Below are 16,748 nucleotides of genomic sequence, written 5' to 3' on the forward strand. Positions count from 1 at the left end.
ACTGATCTGAATATATGAGCCGTAACAAAAATCTTTGTATAATATTTTTCTCATTTTGTTGATGGAAAAAAAAAAGAAAAAAAGGAAACAAAAATTAACGGGATAAAAATGTAAAAGGAATATACGATATTAATCCTCTCGAATACCAGCGCGGCTCTAAATGGCACAATCGTAAAAGGAAATTAAAAAAAAAGAAAAACAAAATAAAATAATAAAAAAGAAATAATAAAAAAAGAAATAAAAAAAAACAAAAATACCCTCGGGACTGATAATGGCAAAGTGAACGTGGGCGCGTCGTGTGTAATTTTTAATTACACGGAGAACTCGTGACACGGCCGCGATATGTCAAGGGCTATTATCGAAGGTACGGAAACAACGTGGGACACAGGGGCCGCTGAAAAACCGCAGAGGCCGAGCCGCGCGGGTCGCGCTGAAAGTTGCGAGCCGTTGCGAGAAGTGCGAACGAGAGCACTTTTGTTCCTCGGCCTCCTCTCTCCCTGGTCATCCTCGGCGTACGCGGGGGGAGCAGATTCGTGCGCGGGCACCGCATCGAATGAATAACTGAAACAATGCGGAGCGAAAGCGGAGGCGCAGCGCCGTGGCGCTCTCGTAACATCGATCGTTAAGAATACAATTGGGTTAAAACCAAGTCGTCGCGAGTAACAAGAGAAGCTAAAGACCGGAAAACCTGCCGATCAACCGACGATCACCGCTCGACCCTGAAGGACCTCACCGTATCATCCTGAAAGGGGTGGCCTCCTCTCCTCCGCCACCAATTTCGGGATTCTCTACCGCGATAAGACTTTGCACTTTAGTCAACAAAGCGATAAAAAAAAAACGTAGCCTGTGTGTCTCGTCTGTGTAACTTCCGAAATCTTATCCTACGAAATTTTTTTTTTTTTTATAGATATATCAGTTTTATCGAGGTAAATCTTGGAACAATAGACGACGTGGTCTAATCGCGCCTTATTTCGTAAAGAAAATTCCATTTCACGGTTTGAGTCACTCCGAGAACAGGCTTTCTAATCTCCAGGCCACGAAACAATGCGATAAAAATAAATTCGAGTAAACGGGCCGATTTCGAGTGTTTCACTTAAAATATTTTCTTTGCGAACCGAGGGAATGGTAGTTTTAAAAGATTTATGTCGCCGTAATGATTAGCAATTAGAACAGCGACAATAATGGAATGTTTCGTTGTCGGCCCGTCGCACCAAGTCATCGAAGCTAGAGAGCTAATGAGGAACAATGAGGGAGGAAAGAGAGAGAGAGAGAGAGAGGCGATCGTGGTACGAGGGAGAGAAGCTGGGAGGCGAGGGAAAATACATGGGGTGAAGGATGATTGGAGTGAGACGTGGCTACGCGAGGTCGCGAGAAAAGCTGCAGAAGACGGAGAGCAGAAAAGGGGGTGAGAGACGCGCGCGCCGGGGGATGGGTAGCGGTCGGAGGTTGCCGAGGCTGAAATGAAATATTGATCTGTGGAGGCGCGCGCAACCCCTGCAGCCGACCCGCCCTTGTCCACCATTTTCCGCCGATCTCCACGCCGTTGTGAACGCCGCCAAAAATTTTCGCCGATTTCAACATCCCTCGCGAATCTTTCTCGCCGACCGGCGCTCCCGATCGAACCTCCCCCCTCCCTCCCACGGCCCTCCTCCCCATCGTTAATATCAATTAAACCGGTAAACGAGAGAGTGGGGAGGAGATAGCGCTCACGAGGAAAACTTGTAACGTCGTAAAACACGGATTACACGAGCAAACTTTCAAACGCAATATTTATACAGGAGGGGAGCTTCGTGATTGATTCCGTAATCTTATCTCATCCGGAATTACGAGGCCGATATCGCGCACACGATCGGTAACCGTTGATCCCCTTATCGATTTAAACGCGATATTAATTACCCTCGTAACCGTGAGATATTTTGTCAGATCGAAGGCTTCTAATTTCATTCCCTTTTCTTCCCGATCCTTCACCGAGGAGATTATCAAGTCTGCAAGTTTGAAAAAATTCTTCGCGGCGTAAGATGCATTTTTTTTTCTTCTTTGCAAAGTTTGCACGCCGTAAAGAAACACTTTCTGCACGCGCGACTTTAATTTAATTTAATGTACGAGCAAATAAAAATTTATCGGTAAAGGTCAAGCGAAAGCACGTTCGGCGACAGGCGAAATAAAGATCTATCGGAACAACATATAAATTTTCGCGAAAGAGGAAGGAGACAACGCGTCTGCAAACTCCCGCACGCGCGCTCAATTTTGCGCGCGGCGACAATTAATGACGATTCTCACCCGATTGTTATCCCCGCTGCGCGTATCTCGATCCAATATTTGCCGACGCAACGTGAAAACGCGCTCGCGCGAGCGAGACGTAAAATCTCTGTCGCATCGACGTGTCGTAACGACGTAGAGCACACCGGCCGAGTCAAAAGAAACGCGATCAGAGACACCCGAGTCAATAAATTTACATGTACACCAAAGTTTTATTGATCCCACGATTGATACTCACGACCCTTTAGTTCACCCTCGGAAAATTCGTCACGTTAAACTCGCCGATCCTTGAGATCTCCGAAAACTTGAGCGCCCAACCGAAACTTGGATCTCGCAAAATCCGGGATTACGAGAGTTTCGATATTTCTTACGTTTCAATGCGACGCAAGTTTGTAGTGTGTTCAGGACTTCGGAAACGCTCGCTGGCGTTGCGAGCGAGTTGAAAAACTCGTTTATGTCGTTATATCTCGTTTCCGCGAAAGGCGCGCAGACATATCGATGTCGGACGGCAAATCTCCGCGGATGAATATACCCATGCGAGAGAGAAAAAAAAGAAGAAGAAAAAAAACGGCCTGCCTACCTGGAAAAGCTCTACTGGGTTGTGCGAAAAGCGTTGCGCCAACGTCTGGGTATGTTTGTGTGCGGGGGAAACACGCGAGAGAAACTTGCGACGGTATGCGGCTAACGTTGGCTAACGAAAATCGATAAAGGGCGGTTTTACGAACCAATTTCTGCGGCGATACAGTGTCTTCCTCGACGACGTAGACGGAGGGGTTCGTGGACTTACCTGTAAAAAGAAAGAACAATGCGTTTAAACATATATTAAACTAAGTCTGACGTTCGCGCGAGATTTTCATCTCCATCCATCATTTGTAATCGCTTTTATTTGCGGCGCTTTAACGTTCTCTCGAAATTGTCAGCAGTCAAATATAAATTTAATATCGGAAAAACGTGTGAATTTATAACCCCGCAACAAAGTAGTACTCATTTATATTTATATTTCCAATCAAACGTTGATATCCCGCTATTAATTAAAAATTCCACCTGAGAGACTTACTTATTTTCTTTTTTTTTTGTCGAGACACACATATTTATTTTCGTACACGTGAACCGATAATTAACCCACAGCACGCTCGGTACGATGGAGATTCTCGACACCGGTCGGTGTGGGCGAACCTTTAGCTTCACTCGGAGACTAGTGTTATACACTAGGTTAGTAACAAATAGATCAATATTGGCTCGTGGTTTGCGTGTGACGCGCATCGGGCCGCGTATGAACTCATTTCCGCCGGGGCCATCGCGGAATATTTTTGTTTCATCTCGTCAAAAGCAGACGTTGGCGTTTTAGCAAAATCCATCTGACCGGACGTGCCCCCCACCCGTCGTCCGATTTTCGATTTCGCGAGACCGACGACGGATTTTTAAAGCCCGGCGATCTTTCGGCGAGTCCTTCCGACGCGCGGCCTTTTGTATTTTCGGATTCGCATCGAGGCGTAAATGCGCAGCTTCTGAACCTTTATAACGCATTAGCCCGCTGTACTGTATTAAATAAAGCCGGTGCGCCGTATTACCCAGAATCGTGAATTTTCCCAGCCGCGGGTTCGCGATGCAATTGCTAATTCTCGCGTGAATTACCGCTGTGAATTTTACCTTGCCGCACGTGTCGAGATTGAGCGTGCCCCTCGCAAACGAGATCGATACACGCATAGTAATAGTAACCCAGGCGGCAGACATCGATTGCTCCTTTCCTCCCCGTTTCCTTTTTTTTTTTTTTTTTTTTTTGTTTTTTTACGAACGACCCGTCGACTGATAAATCGCAAACTCATTTTTAATTGGCAAACGGACGACTCGCATCGCGGAGCAACGTGAATGCACTTTTCTCGCAGATCCGCGGTGCGAAACCGCGTCGTGCGAGCGGTTAAATCGAGGTTTCAGCGTACGACATTGACCTTGTCCACTCGATCGGAGAATTTCTATTCGTCTGCGGAATTATTCCGTAGAGAGTTTTCGAGCGACGTAATAACACTCGTGACTCGAAGCTACGTCGTGCTAAATAAATTTGATTTTATTCCAAGTCTCGAAAAAGAAAAAAAAAAGAAAAAGAAAAAGCAAATCACGTCGATGTAGATGGAATAATCGGATTCTGTATCTTCGATACGTCGCTACAGCGCGATATGTGATTTGCAGCGTCCATATAAATACTCGCGTTGGTATATAACGTCCTGATTGAAATTAAATCATGAGACTTTATTCTTTCCTTCTGCGGCTGTATACAATGGATTGCTTTTAGCGTAGCGCCATTCGATTTGTGTCACGTTGCTCAGAATAAACAGCGTCACCTCTTATATGTTCTATTCTTCTCCGACTTCGACCTACGTATTTCTCGCCTCTTTTTCTTTTGAAATATGACGTTAGAAATATACCCTCCCGCCCTCATAATAGTACGAGCCAAATTAAAAATGTATTTGCGCAAGAATTTATTTTTTAAACCGAGGAAAAAGCAGCTTTATTAAGAATTGCATTTAGACTTAAATACGTTTTTTTTTCCTTTTTTTCCCTCAATGAAAAAGTCCTTTTTTTAATAGAGCAACTCGAACTAACGTAATTAAATTTTTAATACAGCAGAATTTAATAAAATTTTTTAACTCAGAGAATTATTTTACAAAATTATGAAAAAAAAATATGATATTGCAAAAATGTTTATTTATCACATCAACACGATGAAGACTTTGGCATTTATGTTTGAAAAAAAAAAGAAAAAAAAACGTCGTCTATCGCAATCGACACAACGCTAAGCGAGAAAAAGCTGCTTGTGCGCGAATGAAACGACTGACTTCGCCGCACAACCTCGCGAGCAAATTACGTTGACGTTAAATAATTACCTTGCTTACGTTATCACTTTAAGACTGGAAAGAAAATAGAGCGGAAAAAGAGTATAATTAAGTAAATAAGATAGCGCGCGACAAAACCGGAGAGAAAATTCAGAGAAAGATCAAAGTTAGAATAAATGCAATTTAAAATAGTAATAATAATAATAAAAAAACGTTCTAATTCAAGGCATAACATATAATCTTACAATTACCCGGATAAAATCTGGCGTGTGCAACGCTTCGAAGATATAGCGAACAATATTTCCGCGCGCTGATGTATCATTATGTTAATGAAAATTTAACGATCTCACCTCCCTCCCAAATTGCGGGCATAAAATATGTTTCCTCGATTCGTGCCGTCCGAGCTCCGCGAAGCAACGTTCACGCAAAACGAGATCCCGTCACGCGAGATGCAGATGTACCGGTAACATCGGGCTCTCCTCCACGGATGTTTCTAATTGCATACAATTTAAGAATTCCTCCGCACGAAAGTGCGAAACGCGTATTTCTACGCTCCCCTACGGCGGAGGGGGAGGGGAGGCTATTCGGGAACTTTCTCCGATAGTTCCGGGACGAAACTGGTCCAGATTGGCAGCGTGAAATTTACTCGAATTCATCGCTCGAACGGACGACGAGCCACAGGTGGCACTGTATACGCGTACACGCGACATTGTGTACGTATATACGCAACCACTTCAGCCTTAAGGGCTTTTATCGCGTAAACGGAGGTCAGGGGGAGAGAGAGGAAAGACAAGAGTTCGCCATCCACCCTTCCGCCAGTCGATAAAAACTGCAATTAGTACCCCCGCACGCTTTAAAGCCCCGTTTTTTTTTATTTCTTCTTCTTTCCCTCTGTCGTTTTCTCGTCAAGGGATGTCGAGCTAGTACGATAGTTCGAAGAATCGATGGAAAGAATTTCACCTCGGCCCTGTCAACTACATTTCTACTTAACGAGAATTAAAGCGACGTAATGTCGTCGATATTACAATATTACGCGAAACATACCCGACAGTTTTCTATCGTCAGGTTTCGCAATCTATAATTAACCCACAAGCAAGAATCCGGGAAACTTTCGACCGGTGGTAATTAAAGTACAGGCACTTTCGGCATGCTCGTGAACTTGAGATTTTCACGTTACTTAAGCCCGACATTATCGCGATTCAATTCCATCGAATTGAAACGTGACCCGGAAACGTCTAATTATTTATTATCAAACGAATTACATCGAGTGGTTTCTTCGGTAAAATCGTCGCTGCATTTTTGCGTAACGTTAAACTCGCGGTTCTCTCTGAAGTTTAAGTCTCTCGTGAATTAATACTATCGTTTGAGAAAGGAAAAAAAGTGCTAATTCTATTATTTCTATTCGAAGGGCTGCGGACTTGCGAATCGACGGGCGCAATATCCTGCGAAGTCACTTGAATCCTAAGCGTTCCCGACGTTTCTATGGTGCTACACGTACATAAACCCGCACAAATGCATCTTCTCAGCACGAGAAGAGTAGGCCAATACGCTTTCTCTCTCTCTCTCTCTCTCTCATCTCTCTGCGAATATAATAAACGTCCATCGCACAATGTGCTGAGTATCCATGCGCCGTACCGCGATAACGCTGGACCGCCGACGTTATCTCGCGCGTTATTACGCGCCGTCGTGTGAGAAACAGCCGAGATGGTTACGCATATGTATGCCAAATTCTATCAATCTCTCGGAAAGACATCGTTCGTTAAACGTAAAGCGTTAAAAAATAAAAAATAATAATTAAAAAAAAAAAGAAAAATGTAATATCTCTTCCAAAAAGAAAATTGTAAATAAATGATTAATTTTATTTTACATTATATTGCGAGAAATAATTCTTTTTTTAAATCCTAAACACCTCTCCACGTCCGTTTAATATTTTCGACTCGATTAAAAAACCTCGATTGGGTTTCAAGATTAAAAAGAAAAGGAAAAGAAAAAAAAACTATTCTCTTCTAAAAACTGAGCGTTGCACTACGGCGGCTGTTTACGCGCAGACAACAGTGCTTCGATAATCAATTTGCTTTGATAGGCGTTTCTCATAGTCGCGCCGGATATCTCGAAGATCTCTTCCGACGTGCGAGGAAAATTGGATCGTGGGGATCAAAGCGCGATATCCCGCGAAATATCGCGCGGTACGTGAGGCGGGTGCGATGCCGAGCGTTTGCGAGCGAACGTCGAGGGTGGAGAGAGGTTCAACAACGGCGGGTGGCCCTCGGCCGAGGGAGAGCCGACCGGAAAAAGAAACTGCACGCAAAAGTCTTTACGTTACGCACGTGCACGCACACCGGCGCGTGTGCGTGCCAGGCCCCGGCCCCCGGTGCTTGTGCGTGGACACGACGCACGTTGGACCCTGGCGAAAGATATAGTAGTGCGTCACCCAGCTTGGAATAGCGGCTGATGTCAAGCCCCGTGCACTTACATTCGCGCCTCCGCGCGCATCCTCGCGCACGGCACATGTGTTTTTTGGCGCATTTTCCTCTCACAACCGGGAGAAGAAAGAGGATTTTATAGCCGTCCAATCGATATCGCGAACGAAAGTGCGCTCAATTATTCCGTGGGCAATTAAAAATATTTTTAAACATTATGAATTTTTTTTTAATTTGTTACATCTGGCGACCTGCGACTCTCCGATTCGTTTCAGGGAAAGATTGCGGATACGCTGATTATTTCTGACGGTGGAAGGAGAAAACGATCGCGAACGCTGTCACAATCGTGACGCTCGCCCGGAGCTAATTATGGATTATGGCGGTACCGGCGCGGCACTCGCGCGACAATTCGCTCTTCAGCGATTTTATTTCCGTACGCGGTTTCCGTGTATTTTCTCAACGTGAGTCACGCTCGCGGCCGCTCAGCCGTCACGGACACGTCATTCTCGCGCGAATAACGCCCGTTCCCATGTGGAATTGAGCAGACATATGACGCTAAATTTTATTTCGAAACATCACATAAGATGTCAAGAGAACGCCAGATTTTATTAATCAGAAACTGCCGTCCTGTGTCAACAAAGAAAAATATTGCAACTAAATTTTCTTTTTCAAATAAACCTTTCATTAAACTTGAGATATATTAAATCTAATTAAGCGTTACAAATTTATGAATAAATTTCTACAACAACGAGAAAAAAATCTAGTTATTTTTCAACAACGTAAGAAAAAAAAAAAAAAAAAACAGATGTAAAACAAAATCTGAAAATTTACTGTATTATTTTTAATAAACGAGAAAATGTCAATTATCGTGATGAATATTGTATTAATATATTTTACCTCTAAAAGGAGCGTTACGGACGTTATTCAATATCGAGTTTCTGATAAACAACATCAATAAGATCGATTGGCGTGTAGGAAAATTTATCGCGTGGCCGGATATATCGATCCTCGGATTACAGAAGCGGAACATAAAGTGTGATGCATAAATCGCGCAGTCAAATTATACCGCGTCCTCTAATTTACACCGCGACTGGTTTGTCATCCTCCTAAGTACACGATCCTAATCCGTTCTCTCGGGTGTACTAATTAACGGAAGATAATGGATCGCGATAAGTCATGTGACCTACGACGCGGAACCTTGACACGAGTGTCGATCCTCCAGAGAAAATCCAGAGAGAATTAAAATTATTAATTATACAGAAAGTCTTTGCGACTAAGTTCATTAATACTTAAGCGATTACGTTCTATTGTTTTACTTCTTAATTAACGGTGAAACCGACCCATTGTGTCTAAGCCAGTGGATCGTTACGTTTTATAAAAACCTAAATAATCTCCTCGGTTAAAGCTGAAGCGTAAATTTCTCATTAGCTGCCTCGAAAAAATTATATAAAATATATCAATTGTTCAAAGTTTCGCCAATTAAATAAAACGTCCCGTCTTTACTTCCGAAAGGTATTTGTTTCGTCGTTAACGTACGCTTAAGCCAGCGCGAGACAACGCCGTCGTCGTCATTTAATCCGCGAATATAACAAGTGTAACTCTTGAAAAGGGTATTCTTCTCTCTCTTCTCGTTCTACCGGAAGTGCTGCGTGAATGCCGATAGGGAAGCGTCAACGAAGCGCCAGCTAATTACCTCAGTAAACTCACTCAGGACGAATACTGGGCGCGCTTGTTGGCGCGCTAAAAGCGTTTCTTAAAAGGGAGCTGAGAGGACCCTTCTGGCAGCAGCCACTTTTGCGACACGACCCCCCAGGGGGACGCACGACACCGAATGAAATTGCGCAATCATTCAACTAGGGATGTTAGCGAGATCTTCTGTTTGCGCGCTTTTTGCACGCGTTAGTCGCGAGAATGAGAGACCACCCGCGAGCGAAAAGAAATTTATGAGCTGGATCTCGATCCGATCTGACTTTAACCTTCGAAAATCACTTTAGGCAGCTGAATATTTGCGACGTAGTTAAATTTTTCGAAAGTACTCGGGGTTGAAGTGAGCATTCTCTCTGATTGCGCAATCGGGTGCGTTAATTCCAACGTGTTTCTAGTGGCCTAAAGCGGCGTGGAACTCGAGAGTACTTTACTACGCCGCGGTCCCGAAACGGCTCCGAGATCTCCTCGTCTCGACGGCAGGAAGATACGCATAACGTTAATGGCACGGCTCGCACGAAACGCGGGGCTAATTGACGCGCGATAATTAACGCCACTCCCGCGGCGAGTGACGCCGACGTGCGTCCATGCAAATGAAACGTAACTGTCGGGCGCTAATTGCGTCGCGATCGCTACGAGCAGCGTACGATTCTTTTTCGCCAGCTGGCGGCAATACCGGCGCATGTCCACTTGATCGAACGCGATTCAACGGATCTCCGATTCGCCCGCGGTATTCGCGTAAACGAGACCGCGCCGATGTCTCTTCATTTTCAAACGAGATTCGCCGGTTAATTAAATTGCCCTTCGATGTACCGAGTGTTACTCGGGAACTCGGCCGGCTATCCCGAACTGGCGAGCACGTTTTAACGATCGTGCCTGCGAAACGGGATGCGAGAATTGCGAGGATCTGCTGCCTTGGTCCGCGAGGCTAGACGCGACGTTTAGACTAAACGAACACACGCGAGGTAACGTCCGAATGAATGCAGCTTTCTTGAATGAGCCGACCGCGCGCGGTTTCCGATCAACGAACGTTCGCTTTCCAATCGGGAAATGAGCTCGCGTCAAGTCGAATTTCACTCGCATCATTGCCGTCCAAGTAGAAATGCAATTTTCAGATTCATTAACGCGCTGCCGGCTGGCTTATCAGGCTCGCTTATCGCGAGCGAAATTAAAATGAGAGAACCTGATAGTTTCTTTTCACTCGCAATCAAACTCGCGTCAATTTCCGTGATAGGAAAAATCATTCGCAAGACATTTTACTATTATCTACGTAATTATTTGCATTAACAAAATGTTATTAGAAAAAAAAAAGAAAAAAAAAAGAGAAAAAAAAAACTAATCTCGTAAAGACTAATCTAGTTTGCAGATTTGCAACTGTCACGAGACGTAACGTTCAAATATTAAAAAAATGTTTTAATATCAATTTTACAAACGAGATTAAAGATCTCATAACCTTTGTGGTGGAAGGCTCGAGTAATTAATTAAATAACATGTAAATAACATTTTAAAGAAAATTGCGCTCTGCTCGCCGAATGCAAATCGATAACGCTCGCGTCAGAGACTTTGTTCTCTCCATTTCGATAAAATTAGAAACATTGTACAAGATATAATCGTAGCCTCCGTAATTGGTATCAATTTTCGACTTTTCGTCGTTAGCGTCCGGCGAAGTCGAACGACAGCGAGTCACTCGTGGATAAGTAATAAGTTTCCCAATTAAAGCGCCATTAAAAGCCACCCGCATATTCGAATAAGAATTACGGCCGAGTCGGGAGGGGGACCGCTCGTTCGAAATCCACGGAAATTAAATCACTCGGAAATGCAGGTGTAATTGTAAACGGCGTTGCGCCACTGACACGTTTAATTGGCTGGATGTTATTTGCGAACAAGCCGAGCAAATAAACCCCGGCGACGCGTCAACAAATATACATACGGGGGAAAGGGGGTGAGCGCGATTTCGACAGTGCTCTATTTATCCGGGATCAAAAACTGGTTAACGGCGGGCCGGGTTACATAAAATCCATTTAAACAGCCTGCCGGGATAGTATCGCTATCGCGATACGTTCGATTTCGACTCGGAAAAAATTGTACGCGGACTTGTGCTCGATACATCACCGGAATCCAATCGCTTGTCAATTAAAATCCTCACGCGATGCCGCGACATTGAGAATCGTTCTGATTAAGTTGATTCTCCAATTGCGCCGCGGTACACCGAGGGTGACTGCTGCAAGCTCACCCGGGAATACGTGAAAGCACTTGTACATACAAACCCGCGCGTGTAAATGCACGTTGCAATATCGAGGCGTAATAAACGGCCGCATGTAGTGGTACCACGCGCCCGGTGAACATTGATTTTCAATCGATTAATAATAATAATTATGTGGAGACGCAACGGGAACGACTAAATTATTCCGGCCACATTAACGTTGGATTATTCTGCTTAAATGCAGTTTGAACTTTGAACGCCAAAAATGATGTTACGGTTTGTAGAATTTATCTACAGTTTCTTGGAGGTATCGAGTATTTTCTCCGTTACAAGCTGGTATCATGTTCCTGGGAATGCGCTGATAAACAGGTATCACCTGTCTCTCCAGGCCAATCGCGCCGCTCCGGCGAGATAGCACGGCGATTGATATATCAATCCCAATTAACCGTGTCGCTTTCCGCGAAACCGACGACAGTCCCGCGACTTTTAGTCCCGTGACTTTTAGTCCCGCGAAGTCGCGCATTTCTCTGGCCGATTCGATTTATCTTTCAATATTACTGCAGTTATATATGGACACATTTCTCTCCGCGGAAAAAGAAGGTATCGATCGCAACATCTTGCCGCGTTGATTAAAACGCGGTGAAATTACAGAAAAAGATTTCCGACATTGCAACGCTCTTCCGGCGAGTTTGAGGGTCGATTCTCTCGGACCTAAATAATCTTAGCCGTCTGATTTTCAAACTTTCACAGACCTAGCATCTTACGAGCCATTCACGAGTTTCGGAAATCGAGTCCTTTAAATTGCTAACTACTTCTCGGCATCCTGTACACGGGAATTTTTTCTTTCTCTTTATTTTCTCATACGATCGGGCTCAGGTAATGCGCGATCGGCGAAGCCGTCGAACGGATGAATGGCAGAGTAATGGCGAGAGTAACCGGCGGGAATAAGGAACGCGACGGCCTTCCAGAACGTAGAAGAGGCCTTCGCTCGTTACGCAAATACGCAGAACCACGTCGGCGACAGCGGTGAAGGAAGGGGGGGGGGGAAGAGAGGGCGAGGCGGAGGGTACCGGCCTTGGCGAAAAGAGCAGACTTTGCCGGCTGTTCGATGACCTAGAGTCGAGATAGGCGGGGGAGGGGAAAACGTTACCGGCGCAGGTAATCCGATAATATCGCTCATTACACACCTAAATCGCGAATTATCCCGGCCTTCGTGCCAGAAGAAGGAGCGACGGATCCGTTTTGCCGGAGCCGGTCGCGTTCGGGGCCCTCTAATCCACGGCCGCTGTTGCGAGGGGGCCACTTTACGCTCATTCATTATGACTGACGTCGACTCGCTATCTCAACCCGAGAAAAACAGCCGCGCGCGGCTGGACCGTAAGTTAATAGAACCGATCGACAGCGGCGAAGTTATCGATCGCCGAATTGTTTACGCGGAACGTACGATATGTGATTATAATTGCTCTCGCGAGAGATTTCATGACGGAGTCTGTTATGACGAGATTAATTTTGCAAAGAAATTTTCCATTAAATTTTTTTTTAATATTCTATTACGAGACCAGCTTGATAACGTAGAAAAAAAAAAGAAAAAAAAAAGGCGTCAATAGTTTTTTAGAAACGGAACAATCTTTCTACGTATAATCGGAATTGCGCGCCGAGTAATAGAGATCGGAACGTTCTTATCTTATCTCTTTCAGGCGCTTCTGTCACTTTGAAAATAGATCCAGGTGTTTGGAACGTTAAATGTGGAATAAACGACACGCCTTTTCTGCGGCTCGATTCCTCGCGGGCTACGACGAACTACGCGGCGGGTATTATGCATCTGTAGATCGACCGGATCCTCATCTTTGCGCGTTTATCTACCTTGTTTATCTCGTAAGACGCGCACGCACGCGAGAAAGGTGGGCAACCTTTCAAAGGTGCGTGCAACTCCGCCGAAGCGAACCTGCGATTCGCGGCAAGGGAACGCCTGGCATTTCGCGTTATCAATCTCGCGTCTGGTCGATAAAAGAAACGAGTGCGAAAACGTCGCCGTGACGTTATTAAATCGGCGGCCGAAAGACGATTACGGCATCGCGAGTCATAACTCTCGCCAACGACCGTTTTGTAAATGAGAGTTAAAAGAATCTCGGCAAAGAAAAAGAGAGAGACATAGAGAGAGAGAGAGCGAGAGAGGTGGATAGAGGGAGATGGATGGAGATAGGAAAAAAGCGATCGATGCGAATGCTCGGACGAGCACGAGCATCGTCGTCTCCCTTTTTCTTCCACCTCGGCATTTTCGTCATTACCTCGCGATTGTCCCTGCTTATCGGCCGGCTGATAATCGTTCAGGGCGGCGATGCGGATACATCCCCGTGGCGTGCCGCGTCCTCGAATGGCCCGGCAACGTGCGAGGAATTTCGTCGCCGGCCGCGAAGCAACATGGCGGCCGCGAGAAACGAGACGACTGGCACTCCTCACCCTTTCTCTCTCACTCGCACGGCGTCGCGTGCGTCATCGGTGCGGCAAGCGGCCGCCTTCAGGCCGTCGATCGCGGCGACGTAGTCGCGCGAGAGAAAGAGCGAGAGAGAGAGAGATAAAGAAAGAGACGGAAAGACGAAAAGAGCGAGCGAATCCGTCGCTCGTATCTCGGCACGATGACCGTCCTCGCCGGGCGAGATTTCACGATTCGATCCGACCCGGCCCCGTATATGATTCCGCAGGGTGATAAGGGGATGAGGTGGCGGAAAAAACGCGATCACCGGCGGCCGAGGAGCGCGATGCGGCGGGCCGCCCCGACGTCGGACGGCATGGCTACGGGGTCCACACGAGCCGCGTTGCGGCGCATATCGCGTGAATCGGCAGAGCGAATTTTGGGCGAAACAGCGATTCCGGCGTGACGCCAACAATTGAGGGATCGAAGGACGGTCGGAAGGAACGGACTCACCTTCGGAGTGCTGTAAGCGGGCCTGGGAAATCGGGCTCTCGACGTGTTCAACAGCTACCGTTCACTACGCTCTCGCTGAATACACTGGCGCAACTAACGGAAACCGCCATCTTGCCGAGCGCTCGTGCATCTACTTCCGCCGTGGCGCAGCGCGCGATTCGGATCGCTTCCTCGCCTCCTCGTCAGTCCTGTGCAAAAATAATAGTCGGTTAATTTCGCAGATTAGCGTTTAATCTTAATTACTGGACTGTAGGAAAATTGAGCGAATTGAAATTTAACTTGAGATTAGTTTCCTGCAAAGCTATAATTTTATTTTCCACGTTTCTCGTACCTAGAAACTTTTATTTAAAACTTAGACTTTATTTTAATTGAAAATTAAATTTAATTAAGTAAATAATTTTTTTTATAATTGTTAAAGATTTGTTTCTTTTGTAAAGTATTAAATTGCGAATAATCTTGCTACGAGTCATTCAAAATCGAAACGCATAGTGCCATCTGTAATATCTAAACTGTATCTAAATTTACATATGAACATGGCAGCACCAGACAGCACATTGCAGCACATGGACGTGAAACGTGAATTTTAATCAATGATATATTTTTTGTATTAAATCTGTGAATAATTCTGTTTCGAAAATGCCGAAATCAAAGAGAGATAAGAAAAGTAATTTTTTTTAACCTTTTATACATATTTTTGCATATCTTTGTGTAATTTCTTTTTTAAAAGCATCTTATTGCAACTAACCTCCATAGCTAAATTTAAATAATTATATTTTACATTTTATTACGAGCAATGTTAATTTAAACATTTTTTTTAATAAAAAGAATATGTGTAGAATTAATATAAAATATTTTTATTACAGTTTCTCTTACTAAAACCAATAAAAAAGGTATGGTCTTGAAGCAGCGAATCATGGAAGATGTTAAAAAATGTGTAGAAGATTATAGTCACATATTTCTAATTTCTGTTCAAAATACACGTAATACCAAACTACTTGATTTACGTGCCGAATGGAAAGACAGTAAACTGTTCTTTGGAAAACTCAGAATAATTGCACTAGGTCTAGGAAAATCAAAGGAAACTGAGATTGCAGATGGAATACATAAATTAGCTACTGCAATGAAGAACCACTCTATGAAAGGCCAGTGTGGTCTATTATTTACTGACAGACCAAAGAAACAGGTTTGTAATACATAAAACCTAAATAATATTATTAAAGTTTAAAACAAGAGAAGTTATATATTTGTGACAGAATGTTTAAAGTTTCATAAGAATCAAGTTTATGATGCCTAATAATTAATAACATATTTATATATTTCTATTAGGTAATAGAATGGGTAAATGAATATGAAGAAATGGAATATGCTCGTTCTGGATTTGTTACACCTGAAACAATAGAATTACCTGAAGGACCTCTACCACAGTTCCAGCATAGCATGGAACCACAGTTGCGACAGTTGGGTATGCCTACATCATTGCAAAAAGGAGTTATTACTTTGATTAAACCCTTCAAAGTTTGCCAGGCTGGTGATACTTTAACACCAGAGCAAGCACAAATTTTGGTATGCATTAAAATATATGTGGAATATTAAATAATGTATAAATATATGATAAAATATTAAAACTATTAATGACATTGTTTTTTATAGAAATTATTAGGTAAACCATTAGCAGTTTTTAAGCTGATACTTTTGGGAGTGTACACAAAAAAACATGGTTTTACAAAACTTCATATACCAGATGACACAAAGGAAACTGAAGATGACATGGACATGGAAATCAACAATGATACGTGAAACTTGTAATTTTAGAATAAAATTAATGTATGTATATCGTTTTATATATACTAGAACAACCCGTGCGCACGCTTCGCGTGCGTTATTTTTCGAAAGGTTTTAATTCGTGCGCGTCATTATAATTGGGGGCATTGATTAATTATAATTTCTATTTGATAATTACAATTGAGTAACCTATGACCGACGACGGGTTGCTGGTTCAAGAGACTCAATTGCGAACTACGAAAAAAAAATCTTACGACTTACCAATCTGCATGAGCTTCAGCGGAGTTGTATAATTCTCCCGGTGACTGTAACACAAAAAGAAAAATATTACTGTAGACGTGCCAGTAAATTAATAAGATTAATAAGAAAAAAAGTAAAAATTCTTTTTTTAATAAAGATTTAATTTTACAAAATTCGTGCTTACCTAAAAGTTGCTTCTCCGATGTATGATGCCCTTCCCGAGCCTGTTCCTTCTCTCAGATGGTACGTGACGAGCCATCCTTCCGCTGGACACTCGCGAAATAGTTTACGACACTCCCGACCGTCTTAAATCCTCGAGTTCGACACGAGAAACGGGCTACGACGCACGGATGCCTCGACATTTTCGTTTCGAACTCGAACCG

General features: G+C 44.0%; 2 protein-coding genes across 3 annotated transcripts in view; one reads left to right on the forward strand and one right to left on the reverse strand.

Annotated features, from left to right (window-relative positions):
- 14-3-3zeta (tyrosine 3-monooxygenase/tryptophan 5-monooxygenase activation protein zeta) overlaps positions 1-14,472 on the reverse strand; it is a 40,197-nt gene extending 25,725 nt beyond the window's left edge. The window contains exon 1 of one of the 2 annotated variants that reach the window (XM_070666543.1): positions 14,344-14,472. The gene's annotated coding sequence lies outside the window, so the exon portion shown is untranslated. The remainder of the gene's footprint in view (positions 1-14,343) is intronic. The other variant, XM_070666541.1, reaches the window with a different exon arrangement.
- Positions 14,473-14,866: 394 nt separating this feature from the next.
- On the forward strand, positions 14,867-16,538 carry Rplp0-like (ribosomal protein LP0-like). The gene is made up of 4 exons (XM_070666544.1): positions 14,867-15,007; positions 15,207-15,526; positions 15,670-15,906; positions 15,994-16,538. Exons 1-4 carry the CDS (start codon positions 14,980-14,982, stop codon positions 16,138-16,140), a joined length of 732 nt encoding a protein of 243 aa, XP_070522645.1. The 5' UTR covers positions 14,867-14,979; the 3' UTR covers positions 16,141-16,538.
- Positions 16,539-16,748: the final 210 nt, after the last annotated feature.

This window comes from Cardiocondyla obscurior, linkage group LG15 (assembly GCF_019399895.1).
Source record: "Cardiocondyla obscurior isolate alpha-2009 linkage group LG15, Cobs3.1, whole genome shotgun sequence".
In the NCBI taxonomy this organism is placed as follows: domain Eukaryota; kingdom Metazoa; phylum Arthropoda; class Insecta; order Hymenoptera; family Formicidae; genus Cardiocondyla; species Cardiocondyla obscurior.

Coding starts and splice junctions, on each gene's coding strand:
- Rplp0-like (XM_070666544.1), top strand. CDS start 14,980: ATGCCGAAATCAAAGAGAGATAAGAAAA. Junction 15,008..15,206: donor ATCAAAGAGAGATAAGAAAA/GTAATTTTTTTT, acceptor TTTTTATTACAG/TTTCTCTTACTAAAACCAAT. Junction 15,527..15,669: donor CTGACAGACCAAAGAAACAG/GTTTGTAATACA, acceptor TATTTCTATTAG/GTAATAGAATGGGTAAATGA.